The sequence below is a fragment of the Sus scrofa genome, chromosome 6 (genome assembly GCF_000003025.6).
Source record: "Sus scrofa isolate TJ Tabasco breed Duroc chromosome 6, Sscrofa11.1, whole genome shotgun sequence".
Taxonomy (NCBI): Eukaryota; Metazoa; Chordata; class Mammalia; order Artiodactyla; family Suidae; genus Sus; species Sus scrofa.
The window spans coordinates 42920712-42941256 of NC_010448.4; the positions used below are offsets into that span (position 1 = coordinate 42920712).

At 45.4% G+C, this 20545-nt stretch overlaps 1 protein-coding gene across 2 annotated transcripts in view; it reads left to right on the forward strand.

Annotated features, from left to right (window-relative positions):
* Positions 1-20545, forward strand: part of GPATCH1 (G-patch domain containing 1) — a 46073-nt gene that overhangs the window by 25224 nt on the left and 304 nt on the right. For both annotated transcript variants that reach the window (XM_021094288.1, XM_021094289.1), the window contains 8 exons: positions 905-1083; positions 1983-2110; positions 3036-3172; positions 3831-3997; positions 6615-6831; positions 11119-11226; positions 13650-13747; positions 16219-16367. In XM_021094288.1, the coding sequence (XP_020949947.1) occupies positions 905-1083; positions 1983-2110; positions 3036-3172; positions 3831-3997; positions 6615-6831; positions 11119-11226; positions 13650-13747; positions 16219-16367 (1183 nt within the window). The remainder of the gene's footprint in view (positions 1-904; positions 1084-1982; positions 2111-3035; positions 3173-3830; positions 3998-6614; positions 6832-11118; positions 11227-13649; positions 13748-16218; positions 16368-20545) is intronic.

Here is a 20545-nt window from a genome sequence, read left to right on the forward strand (position 1 = left end):
CTGGGCCTAGGCCCGGATTTAGAACTGAGGTATCCGGCTCTGGCAGGGTTTTACTTTGCCCTGCTGTGAAGAGTGCAAAGATCTCAGGGCCGGGCTTTGGACTTTAGAAAGCAAGAACAATTAGCTTGTGTTTCTCTCTATCTCGGGTCCCACAGATAGCGGTTTCAGAAGAGAGCGTGCCTTGGCAGTGGCTGATGCGAAATTACAGACCATTTGCTGTTGGCAAATGCTTGATTTCTATGTAAGGGTTGCATTTCATGCCAAGAGAACAAGGTCATCTCCCACCCTACTTAAGATCCTAACCCTCTAGCTCTAAATCATCGTCTGAAATTTGACTTACAAAGACAGTTGGCTGTTGAAGCTTTACACGAGGAAGAAGTCACTGGGTGAGCTGTGAAGTTAACATGGCAGGATCGAGGCAAGAGCTGGCTCTCGTACACAGTCGTCCTTGTGAGAGCTTGTCAGCAAATTAGAGGAGCTGCTTCTCAAAAGCAGATCTTTGTGTGCTGTGCCTTAACTCCCTACTAAGAATCTACACTCCTCATGTTACTCGTTAAATTAAGAGAAGGAAAAAAAAGTTAGAGAAAGGAGTGTTTTCTCCTCAACTTTAGGAATATGGTTGGGATGAATTCTTACTCTCTGGCCATAGTAAGAAGTTCCCTGCTTCGAAAATTTCACCATGCGTTAGTCCCCAGATGTTCTCCCCAGTTATATGCAGTGGGCAGAATTCGACAAAAGCATCATTTTGGGGGCGGGAGCAATATTAGCTGCCAAGTACCTCCCCACTATGCTCTTAAAAACCAGGGGAAGTGTTTATGTCTCCTGCAGTGAAATCTCCAGGGATACAGTGGTACCCACGAGGTGTTTTCCTTTAAGTTCAGCAGTTTCTTCGTCTCTCCTCCAGATGCCTTGGAACGTTGTCTGGACCCCAGTATGACAGAGTGGGAGCGGGGCCGCGAGCGGGATGAGTTCTCCCGGGCAGCCCGGCTGTACGTGTCCTCCCACTCCACCCTCTCTTCCCGGTTCACTCACGCCAAGGAGGAGGACGATTCCGATCAGGTGGAAGTCCCCCGGGACCAAGAGGTCGGTCGCCACCATTCCCTACATGGTGAATTTCAAAATTAAAGTGCTGTGTAGCCAGATATATTAACTCCTGGAGTTCCTGTCGTGGTGCAGTGGTCAACGAATGCGACTAAGAACCATGAGGTTGCAGGTTCGATCCCTGGCCTTGCTCAGTAGGTTAATGATCTGGCATGGCCGTGAGCTGTGGTGTAGGTCGCAGACGTGGCTCGGATCCTGTGTTGCTGTGGCTCTGGTGTAGGCCGGTGGCTACAGCTCCAATTCGACCCCTAGCCTGGGAACCTCCATATGCCGCGGGAGCGGCCCCCAAAATGGCAAAAAGACAAAAAAAAAAAAAAAACAACAAAAAAAAAACTCCTCCAGTGAAAAGATCAGAAGACACACGGCACCATGGGATAAGAAATGGCTTTATGAGAGGTCCCTTGGGGCACAGCAAGTTAAGGATCCAACATTGTCGCTGCAATGGCTTGGGTCACTGTGTGGTATGGGTTCCATGCCTGGCCCAGGAACCTCCCCATTGCCGTGGGTGCAGCCAAAAAAGAAAGAAAAAGAAATGGCTTTATGCTTTTAGCTTCCAGTGTGCTTCAGCAAAAAATGTAGAATTAGCTGTTTTGAAAAGTTAGAAGAGGAGTTTCCGTTGTGGCTCAGCAGGTTAAGGATCTAGCGTTGCCGAAGATGCAGCTCAAACCCAGTGTTGCTGTGGCTGCAGCACAGGCTGGCAGCTGCAGCTTCGATTCAGTCCCTAGCCTGGGAACTTCCATGTGCCACAGGTACTGCTGTAAAAAGGGAAAAAAATAAGAAAAAAAATTGAAATTTTAGAAGAGTGTTTGCAAAGTTATAAATGGACGAGCAGACAGGTCAGTTGTGTGGCTGCCTGATGAAACAGGTGACTCTTTCCCTAGAATGACGTCAGTGACAAGCAGTCGGCTGTGAAGATGAAGATGTTTGGGAAGCTTACCCGAGACACATTTGAGTGGCACCCTGACAAGCTTCTGTGTAAGAGGTTTAACGTCCCTGACCCTTATCCAGAGTAAGTTGGATAAACCTGCCCTTACATGAGATCTTATTCCCCCATATTAGAGCTAACTTTCCCCCTACACACTCATTTAAATTCCTTTTCTCTAGATGAACTTAATTGGAAAGGCTCAACGTTGCAACCTTTGCAGATTTAACTTCTATTAATTTGTTACCAAAAAGATAGGCAGATACCCAGCTAGCAAACTCTATTCTGTAGTGCAGCTAATGAAATCAGAAATGTCGTTACAAAAATGTCTTGCCTAAGTTGCCACCTTTTCCATGATGCACATAGACTTGTGTCTTCTGATTCTTTACACAAGTTCAGCACCTCCTCAGTTGATTGTAAACCCTGCACGAAGGCATATACCGTTGAATCAGAGTCTTTGTCAGAAGATTTAGGAGTTCCTGTCGTGGCTCAGTGGAAAATGAATCTGACCGGAATCCATGAGAACGCAGGTTTGATCCCTGGCCTCACTCAGTGGGTTAAGGATCTGGCATCGTCGTGAGCTGTGGCGTAGGTCGCAGACGCAGCTCGGATCCTGTGTTGCTGTGACTGCGGCTTAGGCCAGCAGCTGTGGCTCCAATTGGACCCCTAGTCTGGGAACCTCCATATGCCACAGGTGCGGCCCTAAAAAGAAAAAAAAAAAATTAGGTATATTTTTAGCAGTGGAACTTTTCCTTCATGGAAATCCATTGTCAAAGTTAAATTTTAGCTCTTACTAGAATAAGAAAAAACTCGTGGGGGCTCCTAAAGTCACCCATTCCCATTTATTTCTTAAATTGCCTTGGGAGATAAAAACGTCTTAAGGAAACTGTTCAGCCAAGTAGAAGAGTTACTGGTGAAAAGCATGAGATGCACAGGTTTACAGGAATTGGATCTTGCCCTTGCCTTGCCGTTGTCAGTCAAGTTAGATACGTGTTTCCTTTTCAACCCCCAGTTCAACTTTAGTTGGCTTACCGAGAGTGAAACGTGACAAATACTCCGTCTTCAACTTCCTGACAATCCCAGAGTCAGCTTCCTCACCTGCAACTCAAGCATCAAGCGAAAAAGGTCCTCAGCACCGAGGTCCCGACAGTGAGTAGGGCGTCCCCAGGGCCATGGGCTGACGGTGGTCTCAACCTCCTAGGCCGTCTTGGGGAGAGACGTAAAGGGTGGCGTCATCCTCATGGTGCACATAGTCCCAGCTCTCCCTCTATTAAGAGAATCCTTGGAGTTCCTGTGGTGGCTCAGTGGTAACGAACCCGACTAACATCCATGAGGACGCAGGTTCGATCCCTGGCCTCACTGGGTGGGTTAAGGATCTGGCGTTACCATGAGTTGTGGTGTAGGTCAAAGACACAGCTCGGATTCTGAGTTGCTGTGGCTGTGGTGTAGGTTGTAGATGTGGCTCAGATGCCAAGTTTGGGCGGCTGTGGTGTGGGCCGGCAGCTGCAGCTCCAATTTGACCCCTAGCCTGGGAACTTCCATATGCAGCGAGTACAGCCCTAAAAAGAAAAAAAAAAAAAAAAAAAGAGAGAGAATGGCTCATACAGATAATTAGCTCACACACAGCAGAAGTGGTCCAGGTGTGCACTGACTGGGGTTGGGCTTTGCCTCAGCATCTGCTGCATCCTCAGCACCTGGCGCGCTGCCTGGCCCTCAGTAAGTTCGCTGGTGTTCTTGAATGAACCATAAGGCAGAGCTGGCCTTCTGCTTGCTCATTCTGATGTTAGATCTCTATCCTCCCTTTCAGAATCACGGAAGCCGTCCAGATGGGATACATCTAAACAGGAAAAGAAAGAAGATTCCATTAGTGAATTTTTAAGTTTGGCTAGATCCAAAGTTGGTCCACCTAAACAAGAGTCCAGCTCCTTAGTGAAAAAAGAAGAAGAGCATGTGACAGAACCGGTCTCAAATAAGGTATGTGGGGCTTTCAGGTTCTCTTTGCCAGGCTGACTGTGGACTTTGCCTTTTTCTGTGTGATGCGCTATTATTACTTGATAGAGCAGTTGGCAGACTTTTTCTGTGAAAGGCCAGACATTAAATATATTATTAGCCTTTGTGGGCCATACTGTCTTTCTAGAAACTATTCACCTCTGCTCTGGAGGGTAAAAGATATCACAGGCAATTTGAAAAAAAAAAATTGTGTTCCAATAAAACTTTATTTACAAAAACAGGATTGGATTTGGCCCATGGGCTATAGTTTGCCAACACATGCCCTACCTTTCAACAATTTCAATCATGGCTTTAATCACTTGAGAAGTTATAAACTTCTCTGCCTTGAATATTCACTTAGCATTACCACTGAAACAAAATTCACTATATTGCATAAAAAATAGAATTTTTCAAGTGACACATCTTCTCTTTTGTGGAGACTATATGGAAAATATCCATTGGGTTTTTTTTTTTTTAAAGTACTGCAATCATAGTTAAAAGTTGAACTTAGGAGTTCCTGTTGTGGTGCAGCAGGATCGGCGGCATCTCTGCAGCGCTAGGATGCAGGTTCCATCCTGGCCTGGCACAGTGGGTTAAAGATCTGGTGTTGTTACAGCTGCTGCATAGGTTTCAGCTGCAGCTCGGATCTGATTCCTGTTCCAGGAACATCATGTGCTGCAGGGCAGCCAAAAAGGAAAAAGGGAAAAAAGTTAATAAAAAGTTCATTTTGTCTCTAATATCCTTCATTAAAATTTTGTTACAAAATTACCATGCATTAACCTTGACTTTACAATAATGTTCAGTTCAATGAGTTTTTTCACATGTAGAGATTCATGGAACCACAGCCACAACTAGGATACAAAATGGTACCACCATCCCCCAAAACTCCTTCATGCTGTCCCTTTGTAGTCATACCCTCCCCCGACCCCAAACCTCTGTCAACCGCTCATCTGTTCTCTGTCTCTATAGTTTATTGCTCTACATACCATGTGTGTATAGTAGTCTTTTGAGACTGGTTTCCTTCACTTAGTGGCCTACATTTGAGAGTCATCAGTACTCTCTGTGTATCAATGGTTCGTCCCTTTTTGCTGGATGATATTTCATTGTACACCTGCAACCACAGCTCCTTGGTCCAGTCACTCTTTGAGGATATATGATTGTTTCCAGCTATGGCCATCATAAATAAAGCCGCTGTGAACATTTGTGTGCAGATTGGTGTGTGACCATAAGTTTACACTCCCCTAGGGTAAATACCTCGTGAGATTGCTGGGTAATATCTGCATATAGTTGTAACTTTATTTTTTATTTTTTATTTTTGTCTTTTTAGGGCCGCACCCACGGTATATGGAAGTTCCAGGGCTAGGGGTTGAATCAGAGCTGTAGCCACCAGCCACAGCTACAACCACAGCCACAGCCACACTGGATCTGAGCCCTGTCTTCAACCTACACCACAGCTTACGGCAACGCCAGATCCTTAACCCACTGAGTGAGGCCAGGGATTGAACCCGCATCATGGATACTAGTTGGGTTCACTACTGCTGAGTCACAACAGAAACTCCTGTCCTGATTTTTTTTAGTGGTTTTTTTCTCTAATTTTTTTATATGAAAAGGGTTTATGTTAAAATCACAAATTCCACTCTCTTGTATCAGTTTTCCTTGCCTGAGTATTTGTAACTCTCCTCCAGAAATTGGGGGTGATGTGGGACAGGGGCGTGACTACTGGCTGAGAGTAAGGAGAGCTGGTGGTGGAGTCCAGACCCACCCTGGGCACGAGAGCCTCTCATCGTTTACAGAGCCTGTTGTGGCCCCGACCCACGTCCTTCGGTGGTGAGATGGAAGGGTGGAGTGGCTTCTGTTCTAGGCCAGCCCTGGGCTCGCTAGTCACTGCTCTTCACACCTGGCACCTTAGACCACCCCTTGTCTGTTGGGTGGTGGGTTGTTGGAGTGGGGGGCCCTGTCTTCTTCATACCTTTGCGCCTCCTCTATAGAATAGAGTGTGGACAGAGTCGCCGTCTCTTCACTGGCTGACCTGACTCTCCAGACCCGGGCTGGTTCTAGGAAGGGTGACCTGTGCTGCAGAGGCGCGCTCTGGCATGGTGTGCTATGAACATGCCAGCATGTTCCTGACACCCTACCCTCTGTGTGGAGGGCCCCCAGTTTTCTCTTCTGCACTTTTATATGAGTACACTGCCTTCACGACCTTTCATGTTGGACCTCTGAAGCCTTGGGTAGACTTTTGCAAACGGGATGGAGGATCTGTGCTCGACCCTACTGCCTTTTTCTAGGTCCTTTGCAATTCAGATGAATGACCTCTTTCCACAAGAGGCTTCAGCCGCTTCTACCAGCAGTGCCGTGTGCAGGGGTCGAATCAGAAGCACCACGGGATGAGGCCCGTGGGTAATCACCATCACCATTTAGTCAGGCTGTGCGTGGGGGTGGAGATCCGTGTATGTGATCGCAAACATGAGTACGTGTGCAGGCATGTGTGTGCATGTGCCCATGTGTGCGTACGCGTGTGCGTGCTCACGGGCACGGTGTGCTAGAACACGTGGCTCCTTTCACCCTTGCTTCAGTCCTGACTCCTCTTTCACCATTAATCCAGGTGGCAAACAAAGGTGTGGATTCCCAGCCCGAAGGAGAAGGTAGCCGCCCGTCCATGGATTTATTCAAAGCCATCTTTGCCAGCTCCTCGGATGAAAAGTCTTCCTCCTCTGAGGATGAGCAAGGCGACAGTGAGGACGATCAGGAGGGTACCAGGGAGGATGACTTCAAAAGTCCCCAAGAGACTGACTTGGTGGAGCCATCATCTGTGGCACAAGGTATGTCAAGTATTTCAGACTTGGGATCTAAAAAAGAAAACAGGGATGTCTCTAGAGAAGCTGCCCCTTCGTCTAGTGGGTCATTTTAAGCCAGGATCATTAGCAATTGATGATGTTTTAATCTTTCGTATTTTTTTTTAGTTAAAAAAGTATAGTTAGGTGTGTGTTCCCTGGTGGTCTAGCGATTAAGGATCCGGCATTGTCACCCCGTGGCGTGGGTTCAGTCCCTGCCTGAGAACTTCTGCATGCCGAGGGTGTGGCCAAAAAAAAATTTTTTTTTAATTTGAAAAGTATCATAAGTTTTTTTTGTTTTTTTTTTTTTGTTTTTTTTTTTTTGTCTTTTTGTTGTTGTTGTTGTTGTTGTTGCTATTTCTTGGGCCGCTTCCGCGGCATATGGAGGTTCCCAGGCTAGGGGTTGAATCGGAGCTGTAGCCCAGGGCCTACGCCACAGCCACAGCAACGCGGGATCCGAGCCGTGTCTGCAACCTACACCACAGCTCACGGCAACGCCAGATCGTTAACCCACTGAGCAAGGGCAGGGACCGAACCCGCAACCTCATGGTTCCTAGTCGGATTCGTTAACCACTGCGCCACGACGGGAACTCCAGAAAAGTATCATAAGTTTTAAGCATGGTTACTTTACAATATTATATTAGTTTCAGGTGTATGACAGTGATTCCAATTTTTTTCAAATTATACCCCATTTAAAGTTGTTGTAAAATATTGGCTATAGGAGTACCCGTCGTGGTGCAGCGGAAACGAATCCCACTAGGAACCTCAAGGTTTAGGGTCCGATCCCTGGCCTCGCTCAGTGGGTTAAGGATCCGGCATTGCCATGAGCTGTGATGTAGGTCTCAGACACGGCTCGGATCTAGTGTTGCTGTGGCTGTGGTGTAGGCCAGCGGCTACAGCTCCTATTCGATCCCTAGCCTGGGAACCTCCATGTGCCTTGGTAAGGCCCTAAAAAGGATAAAAAAGACAAAAAAAAAAATATATATATATATATATATGTGTGTGTGTGTATGTATGTATGTATGGGCTATATTCCCTGTGCTGTACAGTATCTCTGTAGCTTTTTATTTTACACATAGTAGTTTGTTCCTCTGAATCCCCATCTCTCTCTTGCCCCTCCCCTTTCTCTCTCCCCACAGGTAACTAACATGTTTTCTATATCTGTGAGTCTCTTTCTGTTTTTGTTTTTTTGTTTTTTGTTTTTGTTTTTTTTTGGTCTGTTTACCTTTTCTAGGGCCACTCCCACGGCACATGGAGGTTCCCAGGCTAGGGGTTGAATCAAAGCTGTAGCCACTAGCCTACGCCACAGCCACAGCAACTCGGGATCCAAGCCGCATCTGCGACCTACACCACAGCTCATGGCAACGCCAGATCCTTATCCCACTGAGCAAGCCCAGGGACTGAACCCGCAACCTCATGGTTCCTAGTTGGATTCATTAACCACTGTGCCACGACGGGAACTCCTCTTTCTGTTGTGTTATATTCCTTCATTTGTTTCATTTTTTTGGATTCCTTTGTGAGGGATAACATGCAGTATTAATCTTTGTCTGGGTTATTTCACTTAGCGTAATACCCTTCAGGTCCATCCACATTGCTACAAATGGCAAAATTTCATTCTTTTTTGTAGCTGAGGAGTCTATCCCATTCCATTCCACGTCTTTATCCATGTTCATCTGTGGATACTTGCGGTGGACACTCAGACTGCTTCTGTGTCTTGGCTGTTGTAATAATGCTGCTGTGAACACTGGGGTGCATGTATCTTTTCGAATTAGAGTTTCTCTTTTTTTTCTGGAGATAGGCCCAGGAATGGGATGGCTGGATCATATGATAGTTACATTTTTAGTGTTTGAGGCCCCTCCGTACTGTTTTCCATAGCAGCTGCACCAATTTATATTCCCACAAACACTGTACTTTTCTCCACATCCTCACCATTGGTTGTTTGTGGCCCTTTTGATGATGGCCATTCTGACAGGTGTGAGGTGAAATCTCATTGTAGTTTCAATTTGCATGTTTCTGCTAATTAGGGATGTTGAGCATCTTTTCATATGCCTGTTGGCCCTCTGTATGTCTTCTTTGAAAAAGGTCTATTCAGGTCTTCTACCCATTTTTTAATTGGGTGGTTTGTTTTTTTGATGTTGAGTTGTATGAGCAGTTTAAATATTTTGGAGATTAGCCGATTATTGATCGTATCATTTGCAGATATTTTCTCCATTCAGTTGTCTTTTCATTTTGTTGATGGTTTTCTTTGCTGTGCAAAAGATTTTTAGTTTAATTAGATCCTATTTGTTTATTGTTTGCTTTTGTTTCCTTTAGTAGACCCAAGTTTCCGTAGTAGAATGGTCCAAAAAATTTTTTTATGATTTATAACCTTTCGTATTTTTAATTGTAGTGAAGCAGAGTTCTTTTTTTTTCCAGCTGGTATAAATCTCTGGTGTATATATATATATATATATATGTGGAAAACCAAGTGTTAGGCTTGGTTAGTAGCTTGGTTACTACTAGCTTGGTTAGCAGCCTAACACTTGGTTAGTTGCATATCCTACTTGTTCTGTTCACTGCAGCCAGAGTTTTGGCTCAGGAAAGGAGGTTATCTGGTGCTTGCAAAGGTGGGAAACTCTTCAGATGCTTAGGTAGCTGCACAGAATTTCTCGTCTCAGCCTTAGATTGTTCTGCCTGCTCTTGTATTTTGTCTTTCTAGGGCTGTACCCAAGGCATATGGAGGTTCCCAGGCTAGGGGTTGAGTTGGGGCTACAGCTGACAGCCTACACCATAGTCAGTCTGGGATGGCCTTGAGTATAATTTTTGAGGGCCTTTTACCAAAAAGTTACATAGAGGGGTTCCCATTGTGGGTCAGCAGAAACAAACCTGACCAGCAACCATGAGGATACAGGGTCGATCCTTGGCCTCGTTCAGTGGATTAAGGATCAGTGTTGCTGTGAGCTATGGTGTAAGTCACAGATGCGGCTCTAATCCTGAGTTGCTGTGGCTGTGGTGTAGGCTGTCAGCTATAGCCCTAATTCGACCCCTAGCCTGGGAACCTCCATATGCCTTGGGTACGGCCCTAGAAAGACAAAAAACAAAACAAAACAAAAACGAAAAACAACAATATCAAAAAAAGTTATGTAGAGATATAAAATAGTTTGCCCTTAGCTGATTACAAATGTGTCTATTTCTTCTGTGGGGGAAAAAAAAACTTACTTTTTTATTACAAAGTCATATATTACTTGAAAAGTTTAAAAATACAACAATGTGGAAAGCGTAAGTCCCTTGGAATTCCCCTTCCCAGAGATAACCACCACTAGCACTTTGATTCAGATTTTTCTAGGCCTTCTGCATCTAAATCTCTTCTATCTGAGGGTATGATCATCTGTTTAAAAACTCTAAGTTTAATTTTACTTTAACTTTATTTATTTATTTATTGCCTTTTCTTGGGCCGCTCCCATGGCATATGGAGGTTCCCAGGCTAGGGGTCTAATTGGAGCTGTAGCCACTGGCCTACGCCAGAGCCACAGCAACCCCAGATCCGAGCCATGTCTTCGACCTACACCACAGTTCACAGCAACGCCGGATCCTTAACCCACTGAGAAAGGCCAGGGATTGAACCCACAACCTCATGGTTCCTAGTCAGATTCGTTAACCACTGCGCCACGATGGAAACTCCTACTTTAACTTTAATTTAACAAGATTATTAATGTGAACATGCTAATTTGTTTGTATTCACTTTTTCTCCTCTTTGACTATTTATTTATTTTGGGGCTCTGTGCTTAGCATGTGGAAATTTCCAGGCCAGGGACTGAACCTGGGCCACAGCAGCAACCTGAGCCACTGCAGCAACAATGCCAGCTACTTAACTTGCTGTGCCACAAGGGAACTCCTTTTGATAATTTATTCTGAGTGAAATGAAGCCTCCTGAGCTAGGACATCATCTTACATCCTGTTTGTTTGTAAGTCTTTTTTTCTTCTCAGATGGCCCTTCCTAGAAGATGGTTTTCAACCTTTCAGGTCTCAGGTGTGCGGAGTGTGTGCCACAAGGAGCCTCGCCACTCCCTTGGCACAGCCCCTGGGGCACCTGGTCACAGGTGCCCTTGTGTGACTGACATCCCAGCTCAGCGGTCCGTGAGGTCAGAGGTCGGGCAGAGTGTTCACTGCTATGCCCTCAGTGCCCGGCATGAGCAGGACCCTGAAGAAAAGCATGTGGCAGCAGACCTTCATTGAAGACTCAAGCACATTACTCTTTGGCACATAATATTAAACTAATAGCCTGGTGTTTTTCAGCTAGCGAGCCAGTGCCCCAGGAGCCCGTGCCCTTCTTCCCGATTCAGAAGATGCAGATTGATGAAAGAGAAGAGTTCGGCCCGCAGCTGCCTCCAGTCTTCTGCCCCAGTGAGTCGAGAGCTCTTTGCGTTACCCGATCGCATTGGACCAGATTCTCCCCCGAGATGTGACAGCGCTAACTGTGTCGTCCCATCCACTGTTGTAATCCAGCACGAGGCCATATGTATATGTTTGCTTCTGGTATATCTAGTCTCAGCCACATTTGGAAAATGGTGCTTCCACCTCGTACCTAAATGATAGCTGTTGCTTTTCAGCCTCAGACACCTTTAATTTTTTTTTAACCTTTTAACAGATGTGGTCCCTAAGTATTTCAAATTTTGTCACTATTATTTTAATAAAAAAAGAAAAATCTAGGATGCAAAGATGAGATGGGGGGTAGTTCCCATTGTGGCTCAGTGGATTATGAACCCAACTAGTATCCATGAAGTTTTGGGTTTGATCCCTGGACTTGATCAGTGGGTTAAGGATCCGGTGTTGCCGTGAGCTGTGGTGTAGGTCACAGACGAGGCGCGGATCTCACGTTGCTGCAGCTGTGGCTCAGATTCGGTCCCTAGCCTGGGAACTCCCATATGCCACAGATGCAGCCCTAAAAAGCAAAAAAAAAAGGGGGGGGGATGGGAACTGCAAGGACAAGGATATTCTGAGACTTTTTCATTCTTTGGGTAATGTAGTAAATAAAATAAAACAAATCCTTTCAGAGGTAAATACAATTCATTCCTCCTCCCCCAGTGTCTGTTAATAGCTTCTCTTCAGTGCCAGCTTAAATTGACATCACACATTAAAATGTTTAGATTGGTTTATCATCTCTTTGAAATCTGGGTTAACAAACATCTGATAACAGGGCCCAGACATATAAATTGACATAAAATTCTATAAATTCTATTTATCTTTTTTTTTTTTTTTGGCCATGCTTGTAGTATGTGGATGTTCCTGGACCTGGAATTGAACCCTTGCCACAGCAGTGACCCAAGCTGCTCCAGCGACAATGCCAGGTCCTTAACCTACTGCAGCACAAGGGAGCTCCTAAAATTTTATTATCTACTTTATACTTTCTTACAGTGCCCACATCCACATATTGGTTTGGTTAACTAACCCAGCCTTCAAAAGGTTGATATAAAATAGAGAGGAGTAAAAAGTGTGAAGTTCTGAAAAATTGCGGTGAATGTATTTCTCATTTGTATAATTGTTCAGCTTTTTAGTTTAAAATACGTGCATGAGCACTTGAAAGCTAAGTTACTTGTGCCCATTTCCCAGGCTGTCCTTGATATCTTTGTAGTAATTAGTAACTTAATTTGGTCTTTGGGTTATTTTCCAAAAACTAGCATTAAAAAAAAAAAGTTTGGGGAGGTCAAATTTTGAAATACCTGGCCAAACTATAGGAGTAGAAAAAATTGCAGACATCTGTTAACTGGGTTTGGAAAATAAACCCCACTCCTGGAATATCTTGGAACTTTTCTTAGATAGAAAAAAGTTGACTTAATGACCTACGTTGTTTCTACTACCGATGATTTTCTGCTGGTTTGAGTACCCAGAAATTAATGAGCTATGAAAACATTTTGGTCAGAATTTGGAGGTGGAGAATCTAAACACATGCAACTTGTTTAGTCATTTTTAGTGATCATGTACATTATGTTGTTTTGATGCTGATTTTTTTTTTTTTTTTTTTTTGGTCTTTTTGGAGCCGCCCCTGTGGCATATGGAGGGTCCCAGGCTAGGGGTCGAATTGGAGCTGTAGCCCCCGGCCTACGCCAGAGCCACAGCAACTCGGGATCCAAGCCGCGTCTGTGACCTACACCACAACTCAGGGCCACGCCAGATCCTTAACCCACTGACTGAGGCCAGGGATCTAACCCATGTCCTCAAGGATCCTAGTCAGGTTTGTTAACCCCTGAGCCATGACAGGAACTCCATGATGCTGATTCTTTAGTGTTTCCACTTATAAGGCAAATTCATGTGCTTTTGTAAAGGGAAGATGGTGTGGGAGTGGCTGATGTGCCAGATTTGGGGTTGCAGGATTCATGTGTCTGGTCCCATCTGAGGATAGGGATTCTTATTCTCCCTGGTTTTTTTAGATGGGAAGATAGCTAAAAACCTGGAGAGGTTTAGCAACATGCCAAAGCGCACAGAGCTGGTGACAGCCAGATTCAGACCCTGCTCTGACTCTGAGTTTACCTGAGGATGTTAAATCACAGAAGGCTTGTAGGCATTCTGGTCTGACTTTATCTTCATCCGGCAGATAAGGCTGTGGCCAGATACTGGTTGGATCACACAGGTCTTAGGTTGAGGTTTCTGGCAGTTTCTGAACATAGAGCTGCAATGCAGTACGCTAATCTGCTTGTTTATCTGGGAGGCAGGGCAGGAGTTCTGCCTTAATGATAAACATTCCACCTGCGTCATATTCCTGATTCAGTCATTTGGCCTCCTTTCCTCCATAGTCTCTCATTCATGTCTTTATTACATTTATGCTTCAGATGCTCGTCAGAAATTTGAGGCACCTCTCAAAGAGAAACATAAAAAGAATAAAGAAAAACACAAGACCAAGAAAGAGCACAGACGAAAGAAAGAGAAGGTGAGTCATTTCTGGGTGTTCTGGCATCAGTGTGTGGGGTCTGACACCCGTGCTTCTGTCGTCACGCAAGCCCCCAGGGGTGACACATGAAACCAGTCATAGAGAATATCTCATGGCCCCGCTGGGGGCCACAGATCTCTCTCCATTTTGACAGAAATGTTGGTATTCAGTGTAAACCCTCAATTTTCAGAAAGACTTTGTTCTTCTTTCAGAAAGACTATTTTGATTTATTCAGTTGTACTAAAATATTTTTAAATTTGTAAACATTTAAAAGTAGGAAAAAAGGACATTGGGAGTTCCCCTGTGGCTCAGTGGTAACAAAACCTGTATCCGTGAGGACAAGGGTTCAATCCCTGGCCTTGCTCAGTGGGTTGGGGATCCGGCACTGCTGTGAGCTGTGGTGTAGGTCACAGACGGGGCTCAGATGCCGAGTTGCTAGGGCTGTAGTTTAGGCCAGCAGCTACAGCTCCAATTCTATCCCTAGCCTGGGAACTTCCATATGCTGTAGGTGCGGCCCTAAAAAGGAGACCAAAAAATTAAAAAATAAAAGTAGGGGAGTTCCCGTCGTGGCGCAGTGGTTAACGAATCCGACTAGGAACCATGAGGTTGCGGGTTCGGTCCCTGCCCTTGCTCAGTGGGTTAACGATCCGGCGTTGCCGTGAGCTGTGGTGTAGGTTGCAGACACGGCTCGGATCCCGCGTTGCTGTGGCTCTGGCGTAGGCTGGTGGCTACAGCTCCGATTCAACCCCTAGCCTGGGAACCTCCATATGCCGCGGGAGCGGCCCAAGAAATAGCAACAACAACAACAACAAAAGACAAAAAAGACAAAAGACAAAAAAAAATAAAAAATAAAAGTAGGAAAAGAGGACATTTAAATATCTTTTTTTTTTTTTTTTTTTTTTTTTGGTCTTTTTTGCTATTTCTTTGGGCCGCTCCCACGGCATGTGGAGGTTCCCAGGCTAGGGGTCGAATCGGAGCTGTAGCCACTGGCCTACACCACAGCCACAGCAACACAGGATCCGAGCCGCGTCTGCAACCTACACCACAGCTCACGGCTACGCCGGATCATTAACCCACTGAGCAAGGCCAGGGACCGAACCCGCAACCTCATGGTTCCTAGTCGGATTCGTTAACCACTGCGCCACGATGGGAACTCCGACATTTAAATATCTTAGAGTCATGGTTGAGTATTACATAGTAAAAAAATTACTGTTTTTAATTTCAAAAATGATTATTGTTTTCAATAAAATAATTAAATATTCATTATCATTCAGTATTAAATGAAAATATTAGTTTGAATATTTCTCAACTACTTTTTCATCATTACAAATAGAGATTTGGGTCCATAACTTGCCCCTTTTATTTTGTTTGTTTTTTTGTCTTTTTAGGACTGTACCTGCGGCAATGGAGGTTCCCAGGCTAGGGGTCTAATCAGACCTGCAGCCGCCGGCCTACACCACAGCCACAGCAACACCAGATCCGAGCCACGTCTGCAACCTACACCACAGTTCACAGCAACACTGGATCCTTCACCCACTGAGCAAGGCCAGGGATCAAACGCACAACCTCATGGTTACTAGTTGGATTCGTTTCTGCTGCTCCACGACAGGAACTCCAATAACTTGCCCTTTTTAATGGACGCTTGACAAGCACTGTTGACAACCTTTATCTCAACATCCACGTCTTTTTTTTTTTTCTTTTTTTAAAAATTGGAAGTAGGAATTCCTGTTGTGGCACAGTGGTTAACAAATCCAACTAGGAACTGTGAGGTTGCGGGTTCGGTCCCTGCCCTTGCTCAGTGGGTTAAGGATCCGGCCTTGCTGTGAGCTGTGGTGTAGGTTGCAGACACGGCTCGGATCCCACGTTGCAGTGGCTCTGACATAGGCTGGCAGCAAGAGCTCCGATTAGACCCCTAGCCTGGGAACCTCCATATGCCGCGGGAAGTGGCCCTCGAAAAGACGAAAAAATAAAATTAAAATAAATAAATAAATATTGGAAGTATAGTTGGTTTACAATGTTGTGATAATTTGCCGTACAGCAGAGTGACTCAGTTATACATACATATGCATTCTTTTTAAAATTTTTTTTGTTTTATATATATATATATATTTCTTTAGGGCTGCACCCACAGCATTTGGAGGTTCCCAGGGGAGGGGTCGATTCAGAGCTATAGCTGCCGGCCTACACCACAGCCACAGCAACTCAGAACCTGAGCTGCGTCTTTGACCTACACCACAGCTCATGGTAACGCCAGATCCTTAACCCACTGAGCGAGGCCAAGGATCGAACCTGCATCCTCAGGGATACCAGTCGGGTTTGTTTCTGCTGTGCCACAGCAGGAACTCCAAGGTTTTTTGTTTTTATTTCTGAATGACTCCAGCAACCAAATGCCCTTTTAGCCTGTCACTGTGCTGAATTAGGGCAGGGAACACCCATTTGTTCGCCTTGATTTCTTTATTTCTTTTCTTCAGAAAAAGAAACACCGGAAGCACAAACACAAAGGCAAGCAAAAGAATAAAAAGCCAGAGAAAAGCAGTAGCTCTGAGAGTACGGACAGCAGTGACAGCCAGAGTGATGAGGACGGGACTGTGGACCTGTCACCCCAGGAGCTGCTGAGACGGTAGGTGGCAGGAGACCCGGCTTTCAGAGATCTCTCAGAAGCTGACAGAAACCTTGCCTATCTGCTTAGAGGCAAATGTCAAATGTGGTGAATTTGTGTATTAACTCGGCTTTTTAAAAAGTTAACTTTTAATTGCATAAGTAATATGTAAATATATTATTGTTGTGAACATTCACATCTTACAGCTGAAGCTTAAAGTGGCCTGTGACCAGTTCCCCAAAGCTCTCTTCTCTCCACAGTAACCTCTGCCATCAGTTGCTTTGTAACTTTGAAGACTTTTTTACACAACCCCCCCCACACTCACGTACACACACATTTTATTTCACATTTTTATTCATTTATTTACTTATGTTTAGGGTCACACTTGCAGCTCATGGAAGTTCCCAGTCTAGGGGTCAAATTGGAGCTACAGCTGCCGGCCTGCACCACAACCACAGCAACGCAGGATCCCAGCTGTATCAGTGACCTACACCGCAGCTCACCACAACGCTGGATCCTTAACCCACTTGAGCGAGGCTAGGGATCGAACCCACAACCTCACGGTTCCTAGTCGGATTTGTTTCCACTGTGCCACGACAGGAATTCCTGGACATTTTAGAAGGAATAAATACCACCAAGTTGTTTCCAGAAGTGGCTTATAGCCACTTTAATTATGAAAAAGCCCCTTGTTACCGCATCAGTTGCAAACAGTCCAGAGATGTTTGCCCGCGTCATGGGTAAAGAATGGCTCGTCGTCTCCGTTGCGTTTCCCGGGTCAGCAGTAAGGCTGAGCGGCCTTTCCCGCGAGTGTCGGCCTTTACCATGGGCTCCTCTGTGAATAACATGCTCGCATCCTTTGCACCGTATTCTGTATTCTGTGAGATTGTTTCACTGGGTTTTAGGTACTGTCTCAGTGATTTTTAGGAATTAAAAATAATAATTCTGGATATTAATCCTTTGTGTTTTAACATGTTAGCTGTTATACAGCTTTTAACAATCTTTATTGAATAGAAGATTTGATACAATCCATTTAGCCTTTTTTCATTGTTGTTATTAGTATGTTATTGGTATTTTGTCTTTTAAAGACCTTCCCTAAGATATAGATTATTCTCATGCCTTTTTTTTTATTTTTTTAATTTTTTTTTGGCCACACCCACAGCATGAGGAGTTTCCTAGTCAGGGAGCAAAGCCAAGCCACTGCCGTGACAGCACCAGGTCCTTAACCTGCTGCACCACAAGGAACTCCTCTCATGCTCTTATAGCTTTTGTTTAATCTATTTGAATTGCTTTATTTTCCTGTGTTTTTTGTGAACAGAGGAGGGTAGGCATCCCATTTACCTTTCTCCAGAGAGATAGCCAGTTATATTAGTGAAAGCCAATAAGCGAGTTGCAATTAAAAAGAACCCCCAGGGATTCTCTTTGTGGCGCAGTGGAAACGAATCTGACCGGGATCCACGAGGATACGGGTTCCATCCCTGGCCTCGCTCAGTAGGTTGGGGATCTGGCATTACTGTGAGCTGTAGTGTAGGTTGCAGACGCAGGCTCGGATCCCACGTTGCTGTGGCTTTGGTGTAGGCCAGCAGGTGTAGCTCCGATTTGAGCTCTAGCCTGGGAGCTTCCATATGCCATGGGTACGGCCCTAAAAAGCCAAAAAACAAAAACAAAACAAAACCCCACATCCCAGTGGCACAGCACAATGAAGCAGACATACAATTGAGAAAGTAGTCAGGATCCCAGTTTGTTCCACTCCCTGAGGAGGAAACTGGTTGGAAGATGGAGGTTGTGACGGTCCTGCCTCAAGGTCACTGTCTTCCCTTCCCCCACAGCCCACAGGCCAGGGTCAGCTGGATGGTCCTGGCTGGCCACCCCAGGACCAGGTAGGGGAAGCCCAGCCATGGGCCCAGGATACAGGGAGAAATGGCAGGCGTGACCCCTGGCCATTGGCCCCACTTGGTGTTGTGGCTCCTTAAAGCGTAGCTTGATCATGTTCTAAATCCCTATGCTGGTGCAGGTCTGTTCCTGGATTCTGTGTTCTGATTTCTTAGCTATTCTCTATATTTTCATCTGCTCTTTTTCAATTACTCTTACTCTGGCCTTATAGTATATTTTGATGTTTGGAAAGACAAGTGCCACCCCCTTGTTCTTTTTCATTTATTCCTTTAGAATGAATAGGACATTCTCATGGTTCAAAAACACCAAGGATATGAGCATTTCACGTTAATCCGGGGCCCCCTGAAGTGGCTGATTCACGTTTCCCTTTCCTCGATGTGCAGGCAGTGGAGACACATGACGGGGGTGGGCTCATGTCATCCTCACACAGCCCTGGGGCTCTGTGTCACCTCATCTCACGTGTGGGGAGAGCCAGGCCCAGCGGCTGTCATGTGTCCAGGCTCACAGATCCTCCCCAACACCTGATATTATCACCCTTGACCTTTGGGGCCATCTAATGAGTCCTTTCTGTGAGGAGGCATTTGCGCTCGCACACTCAGAAGCCCCTCAGCCCTGTCAGGAGGGTGGGCTGAGCACAGCAGTCAGAAAATGTGGGCAGGTAGCTGTGTGCTGATTGGCATCTAAAACTAACCAGTGGAGTTCCCATCATGGTGCAACAGAGACAAATCCGACTAGGAACCATGAGGTTGTGGGTTCAATGCCTGACCTTGCTCAGTGGGTTAAGGATCCGGTGTTGCCATGAGCTGTGGTGTAGGTCGCAGACGCGGCTCAGATCTGGCGTTGCTGTGGCTGTGGTGTAGGCCAGCAGCTGTAGCTCTGATAAGACCCCTAGCCTGGGAATCTCCATATGCCACGCCGTGGGTCTGGCCCAAAAAAGACAAAATAAATAAAAAAATAAAACTAACCATTAAGAAACCAAAACAGAGTTTCCATCGAGGCTCAGTGGAAATGATTCTGACTAGTATCCCTGGCCTCGATTAGCGGGTGTAGGTCGCAGACTCGGCTTGGAGCTGGTGTTGTTGTGGCTGTGGTATAGACCGGCAGCTATAGCTGCAATTCGACCCCTAGCTTGGGAACCTCCATATGCCTCGAGTGCTGCCCTAAAAAAAAAAAAAAGAAAAGAAAAATTATTACAGCGTAGTTAATTTACAGTGTTGTGCCAATTTCTGCTGTACAGCAAAGTGACCCAGTCATATATACATATACATTCCCTTATGTTTATCTTCCATCATGGTCTATCCCAAGAGACTAGATATAATTCCCTGTGCTATACAGCAAGACCGCACATCCATTCTAAATGTAATAGTTTGCATCTACTGACCCCAAACTGCCTTTCCATCCCACTCCCTGGTCCCAGTAACCACAAGTGTGTTCTCCATGGGTGTGTCTGTTTCTGTTTTGTAGACACGTTCATTTATGACATATTTTAGATTCCACATATAAGTGATATCATATGGTGTTTGTCTCTTTCTGACTTGCTTCCCTTAGCATGATAATTTTTAGGTCCATCCATGTTGCTATGAATGGCATTTTTTTTTTCTTGTCTTTTCTAGGGCCGCACTCAGCATATGGAGGTTCCCAGGCTAGGGGTCAAATCAGAGCTGTAGCCGCCGGCCTACACCAGAGCCACAGCAGTGCTGGATCCGAGCCGCATCTGTGACCTTCACCATAGCTCATGGCAATGCCCGATCCTTAACCCACTGAGCGAGGCCAGGGATTGAACCTGCAACCTCGTGGTTCCTAGTCGGATTCGTTAACCGCTGAGCCACAACAGGAACTCCTGTTTTGTTCTTTTTTATGGCTGAGTTATGTTCTGTTGTATATATGTACGACATCTTAAGCCAATCATCTGTCGATGGACATTTGGGTTGTTTCCATGTCTTGGCTGTTGTGAATAGTGCTGTGATGAACATGGGGGTGCATGTATCTTTTCGAATTAGTTTTGTCCGGATATATGCCCAGGAGTGGGCTTGCCGGATCACATGGTAGTTCTGTATTTAGTTTTCTGAGGAGCCCGCATGCTGTTTTTCATAGTGGTTATAACAGTATGCTTTTATAAATAGGTCTTAATATGAGATGTGGGTTAGTGAGTCTGTATGTTCTGGGGGGAACAGAATTTTAAGAATGCTAATTAAACAGTGCTTTCTTTCACGGTGTGTGGTCAACTTCTGTATTTTGTGCCACTTTGACTCAGGGAGAGGCTTGGCATTCTCCACCCCCAGTGAGCTGTCTGGTTTTTCCATTTGTAT